Genomic DNA, 25,822 nt, shown 5'->3' on the forward strand with positions numbered 1-25,822 from the left:
CATAACGGACCTCCAAGGGAAATCGTAACGCCAATGTGGCCGGCAACAAAAATGAGTTTGACACCCCTGATCTAAATTCTCCCGAGGCGTGATTGAGAGTGCGAATGGCTGTTCGTGTATGTGTGCCCTGCGATTGGCTGGCAACCAGTTCAGGGTGTCCCTCGCCTACTGCCCAAAGACAGCTGGGAAAGACTCCAGCACGCCCAAGACCCTTGTGAAGATAAGCGGATTAGAAAATGGATGGATGGATGGGTTTCATTCCATTTTGAAGGTCTATTATAAATTATATTCAATAGACTGCCTTTTTATAGAGGTTCCTGTCATTCACTGGGTTCACGACCTTCTTCTCTTCAACAGTCTACTTATCCTCCGCTCTGCTGGAAGATGCTTTTTCTCCACTCAGTCGCCGCGGCAACGTCTTGTGTGCCGGCGCGCTTGTCAGTCAGCGGATTTCCGAGCCGACGCTTCCGCCGGATCGAGCCGACAAACCATTCAGAAGCAGGCGCGCAAGAGCCATTTACGTCACGCGTCCCTCTCTCGCGCTTTCTCACCCCTTGAATGTCAGACAGCCCACCCACTCATGCGCCAAACGGGCAAAGAGTGAAAGGGAAATGTTGCACTCACAAGACTTATTCCGTTTTATTAAGAGGGTCGTCGGAAAGAAAATAAAGCGGGAAAAAGCACACTGGCGTCATCCTTCCTTTAAAAGAATGCTACCACTCAATTGTATAGATGTGTATGTCATCTTTTTTTTTTTGACATTATTGGGCTTTAGCACCATCTTGTGGCATTGTGAAGCATTGCATAAACAGAGCATAAAAACTGCAAGTAGGTGAATTTTTCATTGACTAGCCGAGAGTAGGTTCCATGGATAAGAAATCAAAGCAGCTAGGCTAACTGTTAGCTTATCCCGTAATTACAATATGCTAGCGAAATCTTATCATTTTTCCTGTGGCCGATTCTTTTGTGAGACAAGTTATACAAACAAAACCGTTGCTCCTCGAATCTGTCCGGCAACAGCGCAAGCAAGCTTCAAAGTCTCATCCATTTTCACAAGCCAATCTTCCGTCCGCGGCTTGGTTCATCACTACCGACCACACATCGCAATTTGTCAATATCGAACGAGTTTAACGTTTACAATTGGCGATCGCAACCATTTTCCCCAGCAGATCGTGATGGGGAAAAGGACTCTTCACACAACCCGCACAACAGAAAAAACTCTTTTTGAGGCATTGCAACAATCAAGCCATTGCTGACTTTGGCTTTGAAGCGCGTTGACAATGCTCAAATTTGCCCTGATTATTGTTTGTGTGTGTGCCCCGCTTAAAATTCCTGTCACGTTCTGTGTCGCCAGGGGAATGGGATGAAAAAGCATCCAAAAAAAAAGGCAAGTTTGGCAGCACCGATGTTGATGTGACTGTGTGCAGCGATTGGCACAAGAGTGAGGCTAGCAGCTTTTCATTGCTTCCACAAAGGCTGAAGTCTAATCATCGCCAAAACACACACATCCATACACCGGACTTGTCTTCCATGTATGGACTCGCCATTCAAGCCAATGTTAGGAGGAAAGCGGGAGGTGCGCACAAGCGATTGAACGTGCTGTGTCAGGCTCCCATGATGAGTAGTGGAGTGCTGACGGAGGACAGGGTGAGGTGTGGCGTTACGTTGGAAGGGCGGATGAGGAGAACAGAGAAAAGAGGAGGAAGGGGGAGGAGGTTTCCACTTCAGGGATGGCTGCAGCTGCTCGCACCTCAACACCCCCACCTAAGCTCGCGCGAGGCCCCGTTAAAGGTCTCCAGGCTGTAATTCATTTTCGCGAATCAGAAATGCATCACTTGGACATTGCTTTTTTTTTTTTTTCTACACAGGAAAATAGAATTGATGGCAGCTAACAAATGTTGAGAAAAGGAACTTTCTCTCTTCGTCCATTGCCAGCGCTCCCCACTCATCACTGACAATTGGTGCTGGCTGACACAGAGACTGAAAAAAAAAAGGGAAAAAAAGGGTGTCAAAGTCAAGGCCCGGGGGCCAGATCTGGCCCGCCACATCATCTTATGTGGCCCGCCAAAGCAATTCATGTGTAAACTTCCACGATCATTGCTAAAGTCTGTCGCGAAATGTCAAATTGTGAAGGTCTGATAAATAACGTTGAAATTTTGCAATCATTTTGTTACCCCGTTTACACTCACTTGAACAATAATCGAACAAACACCAAACAAATAGCAGTTTTGTTTTCAGACGCGTCAAAAGGAAGCCTTGACGGGTTCAATGAAGGCTGAAGTGACAGTCGAAACTGTCAGCTCGGTTTTTCCCTTCACCAAAAGAGACAATTGTCTGGAAAAAATGAAATTTTCAACCTAATTGAACAAACACACTGACTTGAGTGATTACAAAACTAGTAATCCATCAATTTATTGGTGTACAAGTAAAACTACGATGAGATGATTCCGTAAACATTTATTGGGTTTCACTGTCATAACAGCCCTCTGAGGGAAGACGTAACTCCAAAGTGGCCAGCGACAAAAATTTGTTTGACACCCTTGATCACTACGCTGGGCTGTTCAAGTCGTGCTTTGCGTGGAAAGGGTCTGTAGGGGACCACTGCTGTGGCACGCAGCGTACAGAAAGAAGCGCACGGAGCTGACTGTTGCATTATGCAGTACGGGATGAGAGCATGCACATGGCGTGCATAGGTGCCGAAATGTCTTTGGTTTTACTGGTCAGTGGAAACCGAGCAAGACAGATCCACAGAGGCAGGACAATCAAAAGGGTGGCGAAAGAAGACAATATAGGTCAAAGGTCAAGGGAGCCACGGAGCCCATCCGCGCTAACTACACCTCGGATTGATTACCGATCACAGGGCGACAGCGACTGAGGTATTGAGACGGAATCGACCCCCATGGCAGCTGCAAGATAGCCAGCTATGTGAACCATTGCGCTCCCAATAGCCGCGTCCAACTGTGCTTTGCAAGCGTGAGTCTAAGTGTCCGCGCGTGTGCGTAGGCGCGTATTCACACGATCGGATGACGTGCATCGTCGACTGCGATGAGGAAGAAGGTCGCAGAGTGGTGTGGTATGGATGAGGACAGTTCTATTTGTTCCAAGGCAACCCTTTCAAGTAGCTACCTCCCCCAAGCATATAAATATACAAACGCGATGTCCACTCGATCCCCCCCCCCCCCCTGCTGCTTCTCCACCCACACAGCAACAGGACTAGAGGGTGCTTAAAAAAAACAATCATACATCCTATACTTCGCTTTTTTTTTGTTTTTTGTTGTCCTCCTATACGCCGTCACTTTTAACCGCCCCATCCCCCTAACTCGAGCGCTTGTGTGTTTCACATGGCGTCCTCACTAAATCAGATCACGCCTCCTTTCAATAAATTACCAAGCGGGCGGCGCGGAAGAGGAGGAGAGACAAGGATGGGAAATGTAAATGGGGGGGCAAGAGAAGCGTTGGCGTGTATCAGTGTCACAAAGCAGGTAGAGTGCGTGATACATGACCAGGGAACGGGCCATAACAGAGACTTAAATCACACACACACACACGCACACACACGCACACACACACACACACACACACACACACACACACACACACACACACAAAAAAACACACACACACACACACACACACACACACACACGTGCGTGGACGAGTAAGGTCGCACGCTCGGGTAAGTTAAACTCGCGATGGTCGCTTTCATGCTCCATGGCGGCAACATGGAGCATTCATACACGCACAGGTTCATATCCCGGAAAAGCATTTCTCTCCGCAGTCACATTCGTCAAGTATCGAAGTGTGCCGGGAGCTCCAAAAGGTCTGATGTTTCGTCGTCAAATTTTTGCTCAAAGGACTTCATATTTTAACCCTTTTAGGTACAGCGGTCACTACAGTGGACAGCTTATCAGGTTATTATTATTTGTGCATGGGAGGGTTAAAGGCATGACAAAACTCAGTTTCATGTTAAACTTAACGTTTAAATGTAATGTCAGTTATTGTCAATTCTTCATAAAACTTAGACCAGATGTTGGCTAGATTCCATAGCCAAAAGCACAAACGGAATTACACTTCTATTTTGTATTGGAATCTGTCCAATATTGTCTTTTTATTTTTTCTACAGCTAACCAGATGTGAATATTCCACCATAGTTTGAGCAAAGTTTCTCAAGCCTAACGGGTAACAACATGAGTGTACCTACATCGCCTTCTTTCCTTGATTGGTTGTTTTTCTTGTTTTTCTTTTTCTTGGGCGTGATGGTTTTTTTTTTGGGGGGGGGGGGTTCCATGTAATCAATGCTAAAAATCGGCTTTGCATGATCAGAATTCTGGAGCCGATCACTAATCAACGAGTTTTAAAAAAAAAAACCCATACGATCAAAAGACCCACCAATATGTATATTTACTGTACAGTTGAACCCCGCTATGCATTTAGGACTGGAGCCGGACCCCCCACCACGAACAGCCCAAATTTGCATTTAAGTGATGCCTACTGAAATGTATTGAAGGGGGAAAAAATATTTAAACTCTAAAAATTCTCCCCAAAGCACTGATAACCATTTAATACACGGAAAATTGTATATAATAATATAATCATTTATCTTTTTTTTAATGCATAAAAAATTACAACTCCCCCGCCCCGTTTAATTCACTTGACATTATTTCCGGTGTGAAATTCTTTTTGAAATGGGAACAAGTCAGTTGGTTCCACAAAACAGACTGTGTCTACCTTTAGTAGGAAAACGGTGCAATTTATGATGTGTGGAGAAAGGATGTAAAAAAAAAAAAAAAATCTGTCGATTTAACTCCGTTAGAAGAGTGTGTGGAATTAAATCAAAGATGAAATGCGTAATTTGGAATCCTTTGTTGTAACTCTCTGTTTCCCTCCTCTGATCCTCTTTTAATCTTCACCACTTTTTAATCTGCCTCATTATTTCCATCCACCCGTTTGTGTGTGTGTGTGTTTTTTTTAATTAGGAAAAAACTTATGACACTTCTGCAAACTAAGCCCAACAAGATGGCACAACGTTGCAGGTTCGCATGTTATTAAGAAGTCAAATGTTATTCATCCACACTCTTATTTAGCCACAGACACACCCACGCGCATCCATGCGTTCATCCAACTACCGGCCCGTGGGACGTTTGCTTCATTTTTGGACAAACACGTACGTTTGGAGGCACCCTGTTGTTCACATGAGCGTTCTATCCAGTCCAACCCTCACCACATAGACGGATGAGGATTGCACACACACGCACGTGCACACACGCCTTCCACACAGTTGAATAATGCATTCGGCATTGCCGGTAAGCGTGCATTAGCATAAGGAGCATGACTGCGTGCAGGAAAGCTGACGCGACACCGGAAGGAATAACAACACACTGAGCGCCTGTCAGTGTCAACAACTGCACACAGGAGGGACGCGAGCCTTCTTGTTCCTGTTTTGTAACACTGGAGTGATGATGTAACCGATATAAGACAAGAAAACCTGCTCCGACTTCAAATGCCACAAAGGAGAAGCCTTTTTCCCTATCAGGGCCCATTTTTGTTTTGAAAGTTCATCTGAGGGCCTGACGAATTTCCATCCCTGCTTATGCGCATCTGGTTGAGTTCTTAAAGGCCCCCCAAATAGTTGGCATCCTTTTACTAACCAATCATGATGGCTGCATTCTGGTTATCTTCTGTCATAATGCGATGATGCTTCACCCATTGAATTGTTATTGATTTTAGACGTTGGAGTGAAAAGTGGAGGCGCAGTGAGAAGTCAGCTTTCACTCGGTCGACCAATGCGGCAAAGGCAATTTGTCACGATTGATTTTGCCACCACAACATTCAAGTTGCAGTCATCATATTTGGTGATTAAAAGTGACAATTTAATTGTCAACATTTGGTTACAACATAAGACAAAGATAATGATATTCGCACCGTTATTAATAGAGAAAGGTTACGATTAAACAGTCCTTCAAGTTCATAAAAATCCATTAAAAAAATAAGTTGTAAAATTATGTTCTTAATTGTCCTTAATTTTCAGGGAAAGCTTCTAAAATCAATAATAATCCATAAAAATTAACCTGTGGTATTCATTTCATTTGTGTATGTCATTTTACGCACCCTTCCAAATTATAGTTTTGTCGGAAAATGCGCCTGGCACCCTTCCCCTCAAACCCTGCTGTCGGGCTACATGTCTTCCTGGTTCCCGCTCTGCTTTTCCCGCCATCTCCGATCAGTTCTGATGATGATTACGTGATCACTTCGGGTCATTTCACGCCAATTTGACATCCAATATGTCAAATAAAGGGTTAGTTGATTGCCCCTAAAAATAAAGATGTGCCCTTCCTTTGGCAGCAATGATTTGAACACCAGTTCAGTCATATGTGGCTTTCTGTTCATGAAATCCACCGTGAATCCCCTGTTGAATGGAGAAAAAGTCCTTAAAAATGAATAAATTAGCCCTCAAAAGTCCTTAAAAAGTCCAAAAATAAAAAGCAAGTGGAAGAGTGGGAACCCTGTAATAAATACATTTTAATCAATCATATTTGGATGTATTTTGATTTGCTTTCAGCAAGTCAATCAAAATTTGTCAAGAAGCAGAAGCAGACACAATACAGAAGAAATAAACGTAACAGTAATGTCGTTATAGTTTGCTTTCTGCTAATCGTGCCCTTAATATATGTTACAGCTCCGAAAAAAAGTAGAGCTGTAGGGGTGGTTTTTTTAAAACGTACACTTTATTCGTGCTTTTAACAGTCTCAACTGCGTCTCTCTCGACTACGACGGGCCTGCTCTCTCGTTCGGCTTGAAAGACGTTCAAAGACCGCTTCCGAAAAAACGTAAATTAACGATTCTTCCAAAGACACTAAAAAAAGCAAAAATAATGCACCAAAACAGAAAATCAAGCGAGGAAATCACAAAATAAATTCTATTCTTTGAACACACAACAAAGGAATAAATAACATAAACAATTCTTAGACAGTCCAGTCCCCTATATATAATTTAAATATCATATATATTGCTTGTTATCTTTCTTAGTTGTTGCTGCTGTAGCTTCCTACATGTTGTTTAAAGTGTAACATCCCAATCAAATCCCCCAAAGTATCTTCAATCGTCACATTTGGATCTTATCTGGTTAGAAAGCTATAGAACTGAGGTCCACCTTTTTTTTCCTTCTGATTACGATATGGTTTTACTGTCATAATGAGTACAACTGTTTTCTATATGCTTGTGTACACTTGAACACAAGACAGTGTGTTACATCACCCTCCCTTTTTTAAAGTCCCAAAATACATTGACATGTACACACTCCTCTTTAATCTTATCTATTATTCACCATGCAGGCGCGGGTGACGTGGGGTGCGGGGATATAAGAGCTGAATGGAAGGAGGAGACGTGTGTGTTTGGTTGAGGTTGATTAAAAAAAAAAAAAAGGGGGCAACCCCCACAATCGTGTGTGTGCGGCTCTTCCACTTGCTTTTGTCCAATGAATGTAAATGTTGCAGCAGCCGGTCAAAGAGATGAAGGAGTAGGAGGCAGACAAAGACAATGATGGAGAGAGTAGCACAGACCCCTCCTCCCGTATACACATCAGACACACTTCGCATGTGGGCTTGTGTACATACAGAGACACAAGTAAACACTACAGGGAACATTTTCAACAAGAATGAAGGAGGGATTTCTGTTACCTATGGAGGAAAAAAAAACCAAAACAAAGCATGATGGCCCATTCAGCTCAGCTCTGCTACCGCCCACTCTGGTAAACAAAAAAAATCTGGTTTTCAGTTTAAAACAAACAAAAAACTAAATGAACGTCAAGTCTGTGCTGCATTCGGGGAATCGGTTCGTGAAGGTGTGTGTGAGTGGACGACATTCAGACACCCAAAGTGGGAAAGTGTCCCTCATGAGGGATGAAAAAGTGGGACTCGAAGTGGGACACACACAGACGCTGTCAATCACACTCACCAGCTAAGAACCAAAGGAGCACTGCTGCATGACTTCAAATTGTGCCACAGACTTGATAGGATAGTAACTCACTTTTTAGGACATTTGACCAGAAGTTACTGGATATGTAAGATCAATGAAATCTTCTCAACGTCACATCAATTATATTCAGGAAATATCTGCAGTTTTTTTTTTTTTTTTATACTTTGCACCAGGGGTCTCCAACTCGAAGCCCGGGGGGCCATTTGCAGCCCCTACTTGACATCTAACTTGAATGTCAGTGAGTGCGGCCGCCACATTTTTAGCCCTGTTGTTGTCCTGGATTGTTATAACTGGTCAAATGTTCATGATCAATCAGACAGATAATGAACAGCTGACCTGCTACAACGATGTAGCAGGTCACATGTCGTTGTTATTTGCTTGTCATATTAACCCTTTCATGCACCAACCATGATATCCTGTAATCTGATAAGCTATCCACTCTTGTAACCGCTGTCCCTGAAATGGTAAATGATGCACTGTATTTTGGAATATTGTAACCCTGCAAATCAAAGTCAATAACTGAAATTTAATGACGTGAGAAATAAGAAGGGGCCGACACCTACTATTGGCACGGGGTGTTCAGTTCTTTGTTAAAACCTGGGCTTGAGTCAGTAGCACATTTGGCTGGCCGCTGAGTGTATTGGTATTCACTGCCACACACGTTAAAGTGGTGCAAAGAGTGGCTGGATGGAGGCTAATTCCCTTCTACGGTCATCTTGAAACAGCATTTCACTCATGTGTTTTCCTTTTAAGATGATATGAAGAGGACAGCGGATTACGCCTGTGTGTGTGTGTGTGTGTGTGTGTGTGTGTGTGTGTGTGTGTGTGTGTGTGTGTGTGTGTGTGTGGTCACAGTGAGATTCTAAACATGTCAACAAAACAGACACAATACATCACACGATGAGCTGCAGGATGTATACAAAACGGGAAGAGTCGACCCTCCAACATCTTTCCCCAATACAATAAATGGAAATGCCATTAATCCGCTCTAGCTTCTTAAAAAAAAAAAAAAAAAAACAAAAACAACTTTTGTAATTATTGTTTTTAAACCTGTCAGCTTTAAAGCAAACAAAAGGAACCACTTCCATTTGCTATGAAGTGAATCGGCTGGGTTCACGCCCACAACGGCGCAAACTATCCATTTCTAACTGTACGGATCTGTGAAAATACCAAAACAAAATATAGGCTGCCAACACACACAGTTGTAGCGTGCTCGAATAGAGAGCCCCAAGACTCATTTCTCCTCGCCCTGTAAAACTGTCACCTACAAACTAATACTTTATTTATACTTTACGTCACACCAGATGCTGACCCCAATAATGACTTCATTGTCTGAATCTCTGTGTTAAAGGCACCGAATGTGGGATCACTGTATAACAAAAGCTTAACAAACAGACGGCGATGAAAACAAAACCTCCTCGGTGAAGCTAAGCTTGAGGGTGTGTTATGTTTTGTATACGGGAGAGTGAGGGGGGTGGGCATGAAAGGATGGGAGGGGGGAGTCAAGAGTAAAGCGAGAGGGAGAGGAAAGTGAGTCGCTCACTTTCCATCAGTGGTGATCAATATCAGTGTCTGACAGCACAGTGCTCCAGCCTTTACCGTAAATTATGTCGGAGCCTCTCAATCACTCCCATAACAAACACACTGTACATGCACACACACACACAAATATGCACATCAACAGTAAATGCACCAGAAAATGACTCTCTAGTAGCTAAATAAGCATCGGCGTCACATATTTGACTCTTCGGTGAATGCTAAAAGCAATTGCATTAAAAAACAAAAACAAAAAACAAAAAAAAAAAAGACTGACTTGACATTTTCGATTGTGCACAGCAGCCACGTGCCCGACAAGGAAGCAAGAGAGAATTTATAACGGCATCTAAGTGCAGACAGACAAGAACAACTCACTGATTGAGCTCCATATCCAAGGTGAACTTCCTGCCAAAAGCCTCCACTTGAAAGCTGGCCTGGGCCACGTGGTTCACCTGAAAGAGGACACGCAAGAAAGGACGGATCACTTACAGCTATGAGCATCTTCACGGATCAGAGGGCACGTAATGACATGCACGCATTAGACAAATGGACACGGATGGATGGCTGCAGCCCGTCGCCGCAGACGAAATGGCTGCTTATTAAGACATCAACTCGTCTAATTTGCGGCTGGTGCTGAAAATTATGCAAATGTTGGAGTTTTCAGCCATGGTGTGTACTGACACGTGAGAGCAACGTGATGTAAGGAGACAACAAAAAAAAGGCCTTCAAAAATTCATAGTGTAGCGATATGCTTGCCATTATTTCAATGTTATGTTGTAAGGGTTGAGACATATTATGCATAATTATTCATCTAATAATAATTTGGAATTTTTTTTTCCAGTAACCATTTTTTTTAGTTAATTGTGTATTGTTTTCGATTGAAATGACACAAAAGTACCAAATGGTGGCAAATGACTTCATCGGCACGAAGGTTTCTTGCAGAAATCAAAAAACAGATTGACTCAAATGTATTACATCAGTCACAAGAGATTCAAAGTCCTCATAAATCGGTCAATAAGCCTCAGAGTCCGACATGGAACAAAAACAGGAAGTGGAAAAATTCCTCATCATAAACAATAATGGTTGAACACAAGAAAAGCTTCATCCATCATAACTACGGCCTTGAAACATTCACTGGACAAAAGTAGGGCACCCCAACATTTTCTTCTCTTTTTTTTTAAATGAGCCATCTTACTTCTTGCCAACTTCTATTCTCGTGTTGTTGTTCTTCTCATCAACCATATTGTACCATTCGATATATTCAGAAAAAGTGAAAAGAAGTCTTGTGATGTGCTTTGCGGTGTGAGAGTTCGACGTCCAAAATTTGTACAACATGCAAGACAGACGTCTAAATTTGACAAGCTTGAAAGTGTTCGTCTGGGGTGGCGCTGTAATGCCATGTCGGCAGGCTATGAAAAATATTGGCCTAGAAATGGACATCATCTCCAGACTATACATTCTTCGGTCTATAACACACAGATATGCATCAACTGCGGCCGCATGAGTGTAATTGATTTCACTGGAGGTGAATTTTCATTCCACTCCAGTGTCGGGCACAGATGGTGCATCCAGCTTCATTCATTCATTCATTCATCCCACACCCCTCAGGGTCAATGAGAACCCTCCAACACTCATTCCGCTGGTCCCTCGCCTTCTTTCCACCCTTATGCCGCGGCGCGGTCTAGTCAACGTGGATGCTGCAGGACCACAAGGGAAAGGGGGAAGTGGTTTGGGGGGTTGGGGAGGGGGTCCATTTGGGGAGGTGCCCCTTGTGCTCTCCCAAGGGTGACCTCACAGCGCAATTTCCCCAAGGAGTAGAAGCCTCTCTTGTTTGCTCTGCTCAATGCATGTAAGGGTGCGTAAAAGGTATATACAGAGGTACCTCTACTTACGCAATTAATTAGTTCTGGAAGAAATTTCCTAACTAAAAAATTTTGCCAGTAGAGACGCGTTTTCCATGTAAATGCGCTAATCCGTTCCAAGCCACCCAAAATTCAGACATAAATGTTTCCTAAAGCATAAAAATGCATCAATATATGTAACAAATACATGTTACAATTAGATTACTGCACAATAAATGAGAGTTGTGCATAATGTAAAAAAACAAAGAGTAAAGAATAAAAATTATGGTCTTTTAACTTTTTACTCCGTCCTCATCTTTTTTTTTTTTGCCCTCTTTAGTCCATGTTCTCTCTCAGAAGTGGTTTTTGCCTGGCGTTTTGTAAAGAACTGATCCAAGGACGTTTGCTTTTGTCAGCTATTAACAATCCTTCGAAAATGTCCAAGGCAAACATCAGCAAAGTGAGCGATCGCTCGACTGGTGAACACTTTTTTCTGGGTGATTCCCATTTACATAAAACTATCGGAATGCCTCATGGTCCGAGTGGCGAATGACGAGGACGCTGCATCGACACATATCTATTTCTCTATCTGCACACATAGACACATTCGGTAGATGTCCCTCTTAGCCAATGAGATGCCAGGAAGATGCTCAGTAATAGCCAGTGGCAGAGCAGCTATAAGTACGTTGCGTTCAGGAAACTCGGACTTGCAAGGAGCAGCCCATACTGTATATTTATTTACATTCCGTTTCTTGAAATTTCTTTCGTAATAAGATGCAATATTTTCCTGTTGAGACGTTTCGTAATTTGAAAATTTCGTATGAAGAGACGTTCGTAAGCAGAGGTACCACTGTAATCTGATCTAATTTCCGATATGAAATGTCTGATGCAATGAGATAGAAGTAATTGTGTTCTGTGTACACTCAGCGAGCAAATACGCACACAGGCTAGTTTCATTTACGGGCTTTGTTTTTCCACCAAACAGAAATTTTTGCTACTCTTCTGCTGGTGGTGTTGATGTTTGCGTTTGAGATTTAAAAATAGTCCGGAGAGTCTATAAATAACATTCAGTATGTGTGACATTCTTTCAAATCCACTGGACAGGTTTGTTTTTAGACTTGTGGCGCTAAAAACAGCCAAATACGTGATCAAACTCTCTTCATGTGACATCGCAGATGAGTGCCAACTCTCCTGGGGCTTTGTGAACATCTCTTACAACCATCACAAATCTATTTTCTAGTCAATTTTGGTATAAATGGCATCCACGTGAAATAAGGGGGACAAAGACCACCTGGCAATTTTCTGCCTTTCAGAGCTGTAACAGCGGCAGCGGGATGCCTGTGCGTATGGGGTAGTAAGAATAACAGCAACAACAACAACAACAATAATAATACTTTTGATGTAATGGCACACTTCAAAGTCAAACCACATTAAAAAGCAAATAAATATTAATGTAAAAAACTAAAAGGCTCGGCAAAAAGATTCACACCTGACACTTTTCCTCACCCTGTTTAGTAAATTTGCTTCGGAGGGAGTCATAGAATTGTTATTTCGCTGCCATTTTCTTGCCTGAGGTGTTAAAGAGACAAAGGCTTCAATGACTGCGACCACCTGCAGCCCCCTATGCTCTCTGAGCCCCGCACAAGCCCACATGAAGAGGTTTGAATTACACGAATTGATGTTTTGTTTGAAATGGGCCCACCACACATGCCGCATCTCTATGAGTTGCCGTTAGATCCATCATGATGGTGACTGCAGCAAATTGCTTGTTGTGAACTCATCACGTGCTTTTTCAAGTGTTGCTCACTCGGTTTTGTCTATACAGCAATAGCCGTGGGGGACGTTACTTTTTATGCATCGATTCCAAAAGAGGCAGCGAAAGGAGCCATGTAGATGGTTCTCAGTCAGTTCTGTTTCTTTTTTTTTTTTTTACTGTACTTAATTCCCCATTTTCAGGCATTATTTGTGTAAAAGGAATGTTTTATTAGTCCTTCCAGTTCGGTGTGAATATCAACACCGCATCGGAGTTCTGTAGAATTGTCCATATCTACTTTAACAGCCATCTGGTGAGGAAAATGCGCGTCATTCATTGCGAGGGCTTGAAGAAAAGTATCTTGAACGTGTCCTTGTTCAACTCTCAATTGAAGCCCTGATTCAGTTTACTGTGAACAGGATGCCTGATGTATTTAGTTGTCCAGGAATTGTGACCTCCCCCCCCTAGCGGACAAGAGGTCCAATAGCAACTTGTGGCATTTGTATGCATGTGGAAGTTGGCGAATGTCATCGTTTTCTGCGGCTGATTTTTTTGTAATAAGACTGAATAGTCAGCATCATCCTCCATCGTTGACATCAGATGTGCATTTGGGTAATGAAAATCATGCATGTTCTAAATTCATAAATATTTAATTTCATAGAATGGATTATTAATGATTATGACTGATGATTTGGTTCATCATTTTTTCCCCCCACCTAATGATTATCTAAACATGAAAATACACGTTCCCCCTGCAGGCAGTCACGAGCACAACATTGCCACGTTTAGATGTTTTGTTGATATTTTCCTCACGTGCTTCGAGAGCACAAGAGGGGGTTGCAGACAAATAAACAAGAGCCACTTCATCCAACAGCACCACCGATGCGCGGCGTGTACCTGCGTGGATCCGGGGCTGCCCCTGACGCGGGTGCTGAGCTCCTGCTCGCCGATCATGCTGTGGTTGTGTCTGCTGTAGAGCAACCGCACGGGCACCGTGTCCTCCTTCTTCTTGTCCAGCCAGCCGCCTCCTTTACGCGGCGTATTGACGCTCGACGAAGCGTCACCTGCACCGGGGAAGGGAAAGAGAAGAACACCCATTTTATTGTTGTGGAGTGGGGGGAGAAAAAAGACACATCCACCGCCGTATTCAAATGCCCCGTTGCTCTTATTTACCAATTCTGTGAAAACATGGAACCGTAATAGGCTGAAGCAGAATATAAATAAATAAAAGAACGCTATTTAAATCGTGATACTACTAATAATATGATGATGGATTACCATTAAGGGAATGGGGGTTGCTCTGGTGACCGACGTGCATCAATCCACAGAGGCACAAAAGGGAAATCCACCAAGGTGCGCGCAGCATCATCATCATCATCTTCTTCTTCGCTACGTGTTTGGATGGGAACGGCAAAACAATGCGGTAATCCACGAGTGGGCTTCGCTAGGGGACGATGGGGCCGTGGCTGCTGGTGTGCTTCATGCAGTGCCTTTGATCGGAGGCCATCGGGGGTCCGGACGAGACTGAACGCCGAGCGCGTCTGAGCGCACAGAGTCGCGGCGGTTCTTTAGTGGCGAGGAGGAGGCGTTGTATGGGATGGGGTGGGGGGTTGTGGAGGAGGGGTGGGTACATCAATATCCAGCGGATCGCTGCAGAAAAGCCTAATGTATAAACATGAGCAAGAAAAGGGGGTGGGGGCATGGAGGGATGCTGCGGTCCTCCGACAGACATCCGAAGCGGCAGCACCACCGCAGCCCGGGCCGTTGAAGCTCCGCAAGTAGCGCCGTTTCTCCGGTTCCTCTCACGCATGACTCACGCAGGCATAAATCAGTATCTTGGAGGCATTTTTACACGTGTAATTTTATTGGACATCACATGTCTTGCTTTAGCATCTTTCCCCAGACATATTGATTTTTTTTTTTTATTGTCAGAAAAAAAATGTATCGTGTTCATTTTTGCAGACAGTTACAGTAATAATTTAGTTTTAATCAATACCTACCTTAGTCATAGTAAAGTATTTCTAAATTATTGCTAGACAATACTCATTAAAGCTGATTTTTTTTCCTCTGTCTTTTGACCTTTCATATTGAATGATTTTATCCTAATAGGTGCAATGCCACTGCTCTGAGGGCAATACTACATTTGTGAAAAAGTTATTGTGTACTACAGACATATGTTTTGGGATTTATGTTTTGGGAAGAGCAGGATTAAATCATCCACGCCATCATTCCCTCCATCATTTTCCATGCAACGTGTCTGTATTTTCCACTGCTTTGGAAGATATTGTTCCCTTCTGGTCATCCAATCTGCAGAAATTCCACATCCCATTTTATCAGTGGATCGAAAAATTTGCCAGAGCGTTTGGAGATTTGTCACGAGTGCCATTCTGCGTGACATGCTCTTGACGCATAGCGTCCATTTTCCATCGTTGACGTTCATAAACTCTGACTTTCCTCTGAACCGTCCCTGTTGGAAAGCAACTCTGTGAAAAAAGATGGTCTCCATCTCGCTCTGAGATGTTTCCACTGACTTTCCCAGGTGGTTTCTTGCTCCTGTCAGTCTCCTCTCGTTGATTTGTGACAACACTGGGGCTTCCCAAATATGACTCGCATCTCGGCTCCTGATGGCTTTGTGTGCCTGCATAAGGTACTTGCACATCAAAGTTGACGTGAGGAATTAATAGGGGCCCGAGGGCCATGCTTTCACCGCAAGAAGGTGCAGTTTCCTCTGCGGCTTTTTGAGGGGAGGAAGTGAACAAATTGAGTCTGCATGGCCGTTTACGCAAGATCGATCTTTGCTTTGACCTGTGGGAGTCAGTCCAACAAGTCTTGTCTTCCCTGTGAAGCAGAGGAGCAGACTGAGGGCTGGAAGTGACTTGAAAAGTAAAAGGTTCCTTGGGGCAGTTATCAGGCTGGTGCTTCTCCTCAATATTCTCGGTGGCTCTGACACTGAGTCCCCCAAATGGTCCAGTGTCAAGTTGAACAGAAGAAGCACTGCACCTGGGCCTGATGGGGGGAGGGGGGGGGGGTGAAAGTTTTGAAAACTTCAAATACATTGAAACTGTTTGGGCAGCATCCAGTATTGAATGAAATGCAAAACATTGAAGGAATGCTACCTTTTCATAAATGTGTTGAAACGGGTGCAGTCGAGGGGCGATACCACTTGGTTCAACACTTTGTAAGCATCGCTTTTGGAGAAAGCCTGGTGACGTTCACTTCGCAGGTGCTGGATGAAATAAAGCACAAATCAGTTCTATTTTGGGGTTATGGTTAGAAGAAGGTTGACAGATATTAAAGTGGGTGTCATGGATACGGTTGAGGCAAGGATTGAGGATAACGTTAGAATGAAAGTCGATGCCCAGGGGCCAATTTTATGATGTCATTTACACTTTTTTTTTTTTTTGCTTGAGATAATCACTTATGAGTAGTGAAACTCGGTAAGGTTACCAGAAAATACGCAGAGACTTCAGACAGGATTTTCAAAATCAGCGTATATTGAACTTGGTCAAACTCTCAAGACTGTTCAGAGAGGTCTGAATATTTGATCCAAAATGGCTTTGTGTAGTAGATGTTACGGGAAATACATTCCTTGCAACTTGTCAGAATGAAAGTGAAAGTGGGGGAAAAAAGGAAAGAAACAACAACAGCTTATCCAGTTTAATCTTGGACGATTTGGTTTGATACCGAAATGGACACTCCATAAATGGGTCCTTAAAGTAAGCTTAGAATGAATACATACTCCATGGTGGAAAGTGACATCATTCACACATGATTCTTTAACTACCACTTTTCGACTGTGTGGATTTGTTGTTTTTTTTGGTGCTGCTTTGTGTCTTTACAGTTTTTGATATCAAAAAATACATACACAGTATAGACACAAATGCTGGTATCCTTCTCGTAAAGAAGATGAAAACACACAATGAATACTTGGTTGTTTTATGTTGTTGTCTTAATTAACTGCGGTTTACTACTTTTTACACTTGCATTGCAGTCACACATGTGAACATTTTTTAAACAGAACAGGTCGTGATTGATGTGCAAGACTTACTGTCATCAAGTTTCCATATTTGGCCATGCAGCACTCGCAGTAGCCGTCTCCGTTCTTGCCGTTGTTGTTCTTTCGACCAGCAGCTTGTCCTTCACACGCTGAAACTTTAGCACTTTTCGGGGATAAATTACAAAAACCATTAGGTTCGAGGGATTCATCAATTTTACTTGCTTTGTACTTCCAAACAAAGAGGAGCTAAAGAGCTAATTTCGAAAAGCACAGTCAGTAATGCGCGACGATGCGACTTTTTAGACCCCTCTGGTGACTATTTTTTTTAAAAAGGGCAGAGTCACCGATACTTTAATTCCCGTAAAGAAATAAATGATGATGTGGCAGAAAATCAGACAAGAGAAGGTTTATTTTTCAAGAATTCTGAAGCCAAAATGTCCTCCAGTTCTGGAATGACTCATATGCATATGTATATGTATTAGGGCTGCACAATATTGTAATGTGATAACTTGCACCAAAAAACAAAACACATTTTTATCATCACTGAAAGGAATTTCAAAACTTGACATTCCATAAAAGGATCATATATAGCCACACCAACTACATTTTAGTCATCCTCATTTAAAAATCAAAACAAGCCGCCATACCTGTTCTCCCGCCGTTTTGCCCCTGCAGGCTTTTTAGCATCAACTAAGAAGGGACAATGAGGAGCGAGCGTCTTCAGGTTCAACTCGGGCATGCTTGTCATCGTGACGTATATTGGACGGTAATGTCTGGAGAGAAAAGGCCAAGTGGCCAACACGTTTCAAATGTGCATTTTAGAGGGAAACAGTTAAGTGGATGCTTGACTTGACTTTCTCGAACCTGCTTGAATCTTCGACCTTGATGAAAGGTTTACGGATCCGCCCTTTTGAGTACATATTTACACAAGTCAAAGGAGTGGTCAAAATAGTACAACAACCGCGCGTCATTCACCTTTGGATTTCTGACAAGGGAATTCCGCTATCGATGCGTCTTTGGCCTACAATACATTAAGAAAAGATAGGAAAGAAAACCTTTATTTGCCTCACAATGGAAAAATTGAACGCAAGAACAAATGCTAAAATATTAAACGTATAAAAGTTGATCTGAACAGTGTTACGAAGTGTTGATTGCGTAAACTTACAGGTGGTTTGGCTGCTGTCAGGTTTGGACACTGGCTTGCAACGGTCTTTTTTTTCATCTCAATATACACCAACACATCTGCACATGAAGCACAAATCTAACAGCTCATGTACAGCACAAAAGCACACTCGGACAATATTACAGTGGGAGCTCCAAAGTCAAATGGCCCAAAAATGGAACAATTTGAAATTCAACCAAAATTCCCAGGAGGAAATTTGGAGGTTCCACCACAAAATTTATGCAATACAGTACTCCTGTACATATTTATAAATGATCTGTAATGCAAACACACCGTCAACGTAGAAGATTTTTACACCCCACTCCAGAGCCTTTGACAGAATTTTGCTGGTCTGCAAAATGTCCTAAAAACAAAGTTTTGCTCAGCAAAGTAAAGCACAAGACTATAAGAATGCTATTTAAATGCAGAGGCCCAACAAACCTTTTCTTTCGCAGCTTTTTCTACGAAAGACCTTCGATGCCTTATGCGAAACTACAAATTTAAAAAAAAAAAAAAAGAAAAAAAATTGGAGGAAAGGATGAGTTTATAAAAACTATATCAGTGCTAAAGAAGCAATCCAAGAGAGCTCACCGTTTCTGCTTGACCCTGAGACCTATTCTTGGTGTTGTCGCTACCGCAGTCCGGTTGGGGTGGATATGAGGAGGAGCAAAGTGAAATCTGTCCGGATTGCAGGCCAGGCCGAGAGTCTTGTCTCAGGCATTGCATGTATTTCGTTTCCCTTTTGTTGGATACAAGATACTTGATGTCTTTGCTGAAGAACTTGTCAACACTCTGGGATGACAACAAGGAAAAACATCCAACTGTGAGATTTCATTAATGGTAACATATTCATGGCACAACCTGTTATTTTATTTGTTGAGGGTATATAAAGAGATGTCAATTTAATCAGCGGCACTTATTTATTCAAGTTACACAACAAAGATATGTGGGTACTCGGTTTACAACATATGCCATTCCAGTTAGAAACCCATATAATTTGTCCAGGGCATGATTATTTCCAAGACTCATTTACATTTTTAAAATATTGTAATTATGACATTTCAAGGTTTAAGAATACACAAAAAGAGACACTTGTTTTTCATTCTTCTCGATTTAAGGTCAAGAACTAGAAGTACCTCTGTTATTATGACTTAGTATAGGTTAGTGATAGTGTGACACATTCCGATTTAGGTACAAATTTCACCACATCGCTCCCATAGGAAAGGAAATCCTTGGTAAACCGGGCACCACCTGAATCCAGACACTTACATTATTTCAAGGCCAAAAATTCAGCATCGCACCGAATGCTACAATCGAGATATAATGCAATGCAGTAAAGTCTTGCTTGAGGACCCACCCCTCCGAGGTTTTTTATATCTCTCTCCAAAGACTCTGCTGTTTTGTTGGACGGCAGGTCAAGATAGAAGACTTTCCCAGATAAAGGCTTGAACTGTACCAGACGGGACTTCACTGGCGACTTCTTCTCACCACTTTTGCCAGCTTTTCCTAGGAAGACAACACAGTGGCAAGGTGAAGTGAGGTTAGTGTTCAAATCTCGTAAATCCACCAAAGGTGATTTTTTTTTAAACCTATTCGTCCAAGTAATGGCTGTAATGGGAGGAGCAATTCAGTTACAACAACAATAATAATAATAATAATAATAATATAATAATAATAATACCTTTCCAGTCAGCTCCAGTTTGTGTGTGGGTGTCCTGCGCCTTCATTTTATTCTCTTTCGCCGAACAAGATGCACGTGTTCGCCCTCTGTACGTCCACATACCGGAGCCACCGTCTTAATGTGACAGCTGACCGTGTTTGTATACAAAATGGGGAGGTTTACAACTAGGAGCGTAAACACTCATAGCAGTCGTTAAACTACGTTACGAGCCGTAACGGAATCCATGCGACTGGGGGAGGGAGAACGTGTACGTGTGATAACGAACTCGCCGTTACGACAGTCTACTTCGTGCCGGGTAGATTCTGCGTTACTAAGTAACTTAGCTGCGGTGTTTCGACATTTACGTAGTGTGACACCTACCATTGGCATATGTAATTGTCTGGTTAATTTAAGTTAAGGACATTTTTACGTCGGCGTTTTAACAGCACTTTCATTTCCCGCTTAACAATGTAATGTAACAACGGGCAAGTTGCCATGTCGGAGAACTCGGTGCCTCGTGATCACTTTCAAACCACTCAGTTTTAGCTTAATTTCCGTTTTTTAGCATCGCATGTTTTTCTTTGACCTCTTCTTGTAGATAAATGACTATCGTTTCATTCGTCCAATATTTCCATGTGATGTCTTCAATGTACCAAGTAATGTTGCGTTTGACGTAAAGGAAATCTGGCAACAACGAAAATAGGTATATTAGTGGTACTATTCGAATGTGATGATTCGACATTTAAAATAAAATAAAACATTTTAAAAATCTTTATTGATCAAAGACATGCCAACTAGCAACAATTACGATCCGTAATGGCATGAGCGCTGTGTATGCAATTGTGCTTTGCGCTGCATTTTAGTTTCAATTTCGCGAATGTGCAAAACGAAAACTAATGTTATAAAACGTTTCGTCATGTAATGTTGTGACTACCTGACCAGTAAGGTTGAACACGTGTTTGGACAAAATCTCTCTTTTTGGAACTTGTAGGACAGCCCTATTTGCCACAAAGGGATGTTTATTTTAACGCAAACAAGGATTTGTTGAAAGTGCTCTGGCAGGTAGGAACGTCTTGTTATTAGCTTCAGTTAGCCACGGGTAATTACCGATTCTTAAAAAATAAATATTTCCATTACGTAGTTAGGTTATGGGACCACAGCACCTTATGAATTTAAGTCGATCTTCAACGTCATCTCCTGTGTTGTGTGTTCAAGGAAACATGAGTGGCCAACGTCCCTCTGCTACGGCCAAAGATAACGGCATTACGCCAATCCAACAGATGGTGGCGTCCTGCTCCGGAGCATTGCTCACTTCTCTGTTTGGTGAGGCTGTCCATTAACGCCGTGCGCTGTTTTGTGTTGTCTTTGCTATTAATAAAAACCACCTTTATCACTCGAGACTCACTACATTGCATTCGACTTAGGTGATATTTAACTTTGGGTAGTGTGGAAATTTGTGGTCAGCGCATGGTTGACACCATAATTAGGCGAATAATACGTGATATAGTTTATGACTAGTTGGGCAAAAAATACACTTTTTAAATTAACTAGGAGGGTTGAAGGATTGAAAGAAGCAAGGGAGGAATGAAAAATAACCTCATGCCTGTTCTGGGTTTTTTTTTTCAGTGCAAAGGGATCTTGTGCATAAAAAATACTATTCAAGGATAGCAGAAAACTACTGAACAGCAAAACATTAACTGCAATAACTGTTTTATGCATTTGTTCCCCACGAAAATCACCTCACTCAAAATTGTAATCTATTCAGGTACTAGGTTTGTCCTGCATGGTTTTCAAAATTGTAAAATGATTCATCTGACTTACAGTACAAAGCAGCATAAGACCAGGTATAAGTGCTTATTAGCGATGTCTGCCACCTAGTGGTTGATGGTGACATTGCAACCTAAACAAGAGGAATATATTCATATTTTTGCCACCCAAAAGTTTTTTGGAATATATATATATATATTGGGAAGGGGCGTTGAATTAAATGAGTGGGAACACTTGGGCGTGTGGGCGTGGTCCTCACGTAGCCCACATGACGCTAGTTGACCCTCCCAGGTGTAGGAAATGGATGTGTGGATGTTGCATTTACACTCGTCATGATTTCCCCAGTGACACCTTTAGATGTTGTGAAGATCAGACTTCAAGCACAGAAAAATCCTTTCCCGAAAGGTGAACTATATTTCGCCAAACAATTATTTTTGTTTTTGTGTAACACGTCACCCTAATGTGCTAATGTGTTTTTCTCACAATGCTTAGGAAAATGCTTTGTCTATTGCAACGGCCTTATGGACCACATTTGCGTGTGTATGAACGGCAACAAGGCCTGGTATAAAGCGCCAGGACACTTCAATGGCACAGCGGTAAATACAAATCCCATTGTGACACATAAATGTCATGTTCAGATTATAATCTTGTGTGTTGCGGCAGGACGCATTCGTCAAGATCGTACGTACTGAAGGACTCGGGTCCTTATGGAGCGGTCTACCGCCGACCCTGTGAGCGAGAACCTCATCATTTATTCTCAGTGTCATGCACATCTCAGCCTATTGAGTGGATTCATATTTGTGCTATTTTTTTTTTGTCCGCTTCAGCATTATGGCCGTGCCAGCGACTGTTATCTACTTCACCTGTTATGACCAGCTGCGTGCGCGACTGAAGGTCAAGATGGGCCAGCACGAGCAGTTCGCCCCTATGGTGTCGGGGGCTGTCGCCAGAGGTTTGATTGGATACTTTTATTCATTATATTTATGATTATAACTTGGATTTATACAGAGCCTTTCAAAGGAGCAAAGGATGGTTAGCAATAATAGGATTCTCAACAATACCCATTTTAATATAATATTGTAATGATCATTTACTGTAGTCCTGTTTCCCTATAGATTTGAATTTGAAAACAATATCTGAGACATTGTAACCATTTTTTAAAAACTCGTTTTAAAGCCCACCTGTTGGATTTTGGTGTTACGCACATCACCACTTTTTTTAAACGAAAGTGAAAGGTTATACCAAATAATTTTCAGAGGGTCAATTCATTCCTCTTTTCTCTGAGTAATTTTTGATTGTTGTTATTGGAACGTATTGAAGTGGTGGAATTGTTTTTTTTTTTGTTTCCTGTATGATATAACCTTCAAAATTAACAACAAAAAAGATACGTGTTTCAGTAAATCATTCAAATCGTTATAAAGTCCACACACCTGTCAAATGCCAGCTATTTGTGATCTAAAAAAAGACAAATGACCCCCCCCCCCTATAACCGTACAACTCAATTGAAAAAAAAGTATATTTTCGAGAGGTGAAGTAAAAAAATAAACAACGGAAATAAGTGTGCACGATGTACACCCTCACAACTGGGATTTGGTTGTGTTCAGAATGAACCAATCACATTCGGGCTCATGTTAAATGGGAGTCAGCACACACATTTCACCACACGTTGAGGATATATTGTTCTGGTTCAGTGACACCAAGATTGAACGTCTTGGCCTAAACTCCAAAAGGTTTATCGGTCGTGAATACAACACTGTCACCAAAAATTCTAAATCACACAACTTTACAGTGAACTTTAGTGGTTCCACTGTATTTGTCATCCCGTAAATGCCTTCTCTACATCCACCAGTGGGCGCGGCCTCTGTGATCAGCCCTATCGAGCTTCTGCGCACCAAGTTGCAGTCAGAGAAATTGTCGTATCGGCAGCTTGGAACCTGCGTACGCAGGGCTGTGGGGGCGGAAGGTTGGCTGTCGCTGTGGCGAGGCCTGGGGCCCACGCTGCTCCGGGACGTGCCCTTCTCCGCCATGTACTGGTACAACTACGAGCGTGGCAAGCAGTGGCTGTGCCAGCGCTACGGCACCAAGGAGCCCACTTTTGCCATGACCTTCGTGTCCGGCGCCACGTCTGGAACGGTGAGTGCGATGGACGGAACCGTACGCGTGAAGCTCACTCATTTATCCTGTTTCCCGATGTGGTCGCAGCAGTGCAGTTAAATAAGAGTTTAGTTGCCTTCTAACTCCTTATTAGTTACCACACTGATGTTCTTATCAATATTGGTTTTCATAATGAAAAGTACCGGTACTGTTCATGTTCTGTGCTTGTATATGTGACATAAGAAATAATCAAAATTTTAATTGTCTGGATTTTTAAGGTAGGCATTGGATGTTGAATTAAAGCTATAAAATCTATGCATTTATGAATGTACAGAATTTTAATTTTAATAAAACGTTTGAATTTATCGAGATGCAGTTGGATTTTATTTTATTTTTATTTTTCATGTTTTTTTTTTTTCAGATTGCGTCCATCCTAACGTTGCCGTTTGACGTGGTCAAAACGAGAAGGCAGGTGGAACTTGGGGAGCTGCAAGCAATGAATTGTAAATGTGGCCTCAGTATAATGTTTTGCTTTTGAATGGGAATCATATTCGATGTCACTCATCTAGTTGTTTCCGCGTCGACAGTATCGCACAAGGCCTCTTCCACCATCACTGTGATGAAGAAGATTGTAACCCAGCATGGCATTAAAGGCTTGTTTGCAGGTTTGTATTCAATTTGGCCAATATTTTGTCATTCAAAACATTGTATTCTTACCCGCTTTTCTCCTGGCCAGGTTTCTTACCTCGGGTCATCAAAGTGGCGCCGGCCTGCGCCATCATGATCAGCAGCTACGAGCTGGGGAAGGATTTTTTCCGTAAGCACAACCGGGATCGGGAACTTGGACCTCTGCACACCAGTGACACCTGAAATATGATGAATCTGCGCCCTCCCAACGCCAGGCTTGAAAAAGCAGAGCTGAGAAATTATTAAAAGTATATTCTGATAGTATTTATGATTTAATATTCCATGATGATTCAATCCTTTTTGCACAAGAAATGTAGTGAACTCTGGCTATTCATGGAGGTCAAGGGACCGAGCTTTGCTGTGAATAATTGCCCACCCCTGTCTAATTTCCTTTCTGATTTCATACAGATGCTACAACATTGTGGCAAAACACTCAAAACAGAGCGGATCATAAAGCATCAACACACTACTTTCTGTCTGTACATTATCATGAATCATTGATACATAAACGACGACATTCAAGGAGATGAATTATTCAACACAAACAAACCACGCACACATAAAACTCAGTCATAGTTTGAGCTAGCATACTGGCATTACTGTAATAGCATATTAATGCAGACTGGCATGACGTCAATCATGGACAAACCCGTGTACACTAACACGTCAGACAAGCGGGGTTAAGTCAGCAAATTCACCTTTTGAAATTTACGCATGATGTTAGGGACTACCAGCAAACTGTGACGATCAAGTTGACGGGCTATTGGTAACTGCTAGAAAATCTCAAACGCAGAAAAAAATAAATAAATAAAATACTACCCAAGGTTCCACCAGATGGCACCAAAGCAAACGTTTTATTGCTGTAGCCAGAGCACAATAACAGCAAACAGATCTTTCCAATAGCGAAAATTCCAAGAGTGAGGATAGTTTAAAAAAAAAACAAAGAAAAAAAACAATTGCAAACGTGGAGTCGTGAATATACAAGGGTTCACTGTATAATAAAATCAATTTGTGAGTATCAGATATATTTTCTTAAAACATTTGCCTGTGCCTGATATTTTGCCTGGGGCCCATCCCATTTGACTACATGTGCACAAAATAGTGAATCCAAATCCATGTTTTTAATTTTTTTTTTTTTTACTTCTATAGGAAAATCTCTAGACTATTGAGAGCTCATGTTTCCATACTGGTGTTGTACTGGTTTGAGTAATCTCATCCCAAGGAGGACAAGATGTATAGGAAGTAGAGTGGTGGATCTTGCATAGAGAAGTCAGAGCACAGATGTAGCTCCATTTCCTGTTGCTAATGTTACGATTGACTTCTTCAGATAGATAACTTCAGCACCTCTACT

At 42.2% G+C, this 25,822-nt stretch overlaps 3 protein-coding genes across 6 annotated transcripts in view; 1 reads left to right on the forward strand and 2 right to left on the reverse strand.

The window, feature by feature from the left end:
• Positions 1 to 14,701, reverse strand: part of adam22 (ADAM metallopeptidase domain 22) — a 52,658-nt gene extending 37,957 nt beyond the window's left edge. Inside the window, exons 1-3 of one of the 2 annotated variants that reach the window (XM_019892081.1) lie at positions 14,383 to 14,701; positions 14,002 to 14,168; positions 9,886 to 9,962 (exon numbers count right to left, since the gene is read on the reverse strand). In XM_019892081.1, the coding sequence (XP_019747640.1) occupies positions 9,886 to 9,962; positions 14,002 to 14,168; positions 14,383 to 14,482 (344 nt within the window). In that variant the 5' untranslated portion in view covers positions 14,483 to 14,701. The remainder of the gene's footprint in view (positions 1 to 9,885; positions 9,963 to 14,001; positions 14,169 to 14,382) is intronic. The other variant, XM_019892082.1, reaches the window with a different exon arrangement.
• A 640-nt stretch (positions 14,702 to 15,341) lies between these two features.
• dbf4 (DBF4-CDC7 kinase regulatory subunit) lies at positions 15,342 to 20,570 on the reverse strand. 2 transcript variants are annotated; one of them, XM_019892088.1, is made up of 12 exons: positions 19,945 to 20,570; positions 19,621 to 19,769; positions 18,855 to 19,055; positions 18,705 to 18,755; positions 18,558 to 18,627; positions 18,267 to 18,343; positions 18,077 to 18,122; positions 17,966 to 18,008; positions 17,749 to 17,874; positions 17,153 to 17,264; positions 16,221 to 16,330; positions 15,342 to 16,098 (listed from the first exon to the last, which is right to left on the reverse strand). In XM_019892088.1, exons 1-12 carry the CDS (start codon positions 20,042 to 20,044, stop codon positions 15,438 to 15,440), a joined length of 1,746 nt encoding a protein of 581 aa, XP_019747647.1. In that variant the 5' UTR covers positions 20,045 to 20,570; the 3' UTR covers positions 15,342 to 15,437. The 2 variants fall into 2 exon arrangements, with proteins under 2 accessions (XP_019747647.1, XP_019747646.1); XM_019892087.1 differs by having other exon boundaries at positions 15,342 to 16,110.
• On the forward strand, positions 19,698 to 25,252 carry slc25a40 (solute carrier family 25 member 40). 2 transcript variants are annotated; one of them, XM_019892094.1, is made up of 10 exons: positions 20,840 to 20,985; positions 21,139 to 21,246; positions 22,036 to 22,095; positions 22,183 to 22,286; positions 22,354 to 22,421; positions 22,518 to 22,642; positions 23,540 to 23,823; positions 24,206 to 24,287; positions 24,372 to 24,449; positions 24,521 to 25,252. In XM_019892094.1, exons 2-10 carry the CDS (start codon positions 21,144 to 21,146, stop codon positions 24,652 to 24,654), a joined length of 1,038 nt encoding a protein of 345 aa, XP_019747653.1. In that variant the 5' UTR covers positions 20,840 to 20,985; positions 21,139 to 21,143; the 3' UTR covers positions 24,655 to 25,252. The 2 variants fall into 2 exon arrangements, with proteins under 2 accessions (XP_019747654.1, XP_019747653.1); XM_019892095.1 differs by lacking the exons at positions 20,840 to 20,985; positions 21,139 to 21,246 and adding an exon at positions 19,698 to 19,803.
• Positions 25,253 to 25,822: the final 570 nt, after the last annotated feature.

The sequence above is a fragment of the Hippocampus comes genome, unplaced genomic scaffold (genome assembly GCF_001891065.2).
Source record: "Hippocampus comes isolate QL1 unplaced genomic scaffold, H_comes_QL1_v1.1 scaffold153, whole genome shotgun sequence".
NCBI lineage: Eukaryota > Metazoa > Chordata > Actinopteri > Syngnathiformes > Syngnathidae > Hippocampus > Hippocampus comes.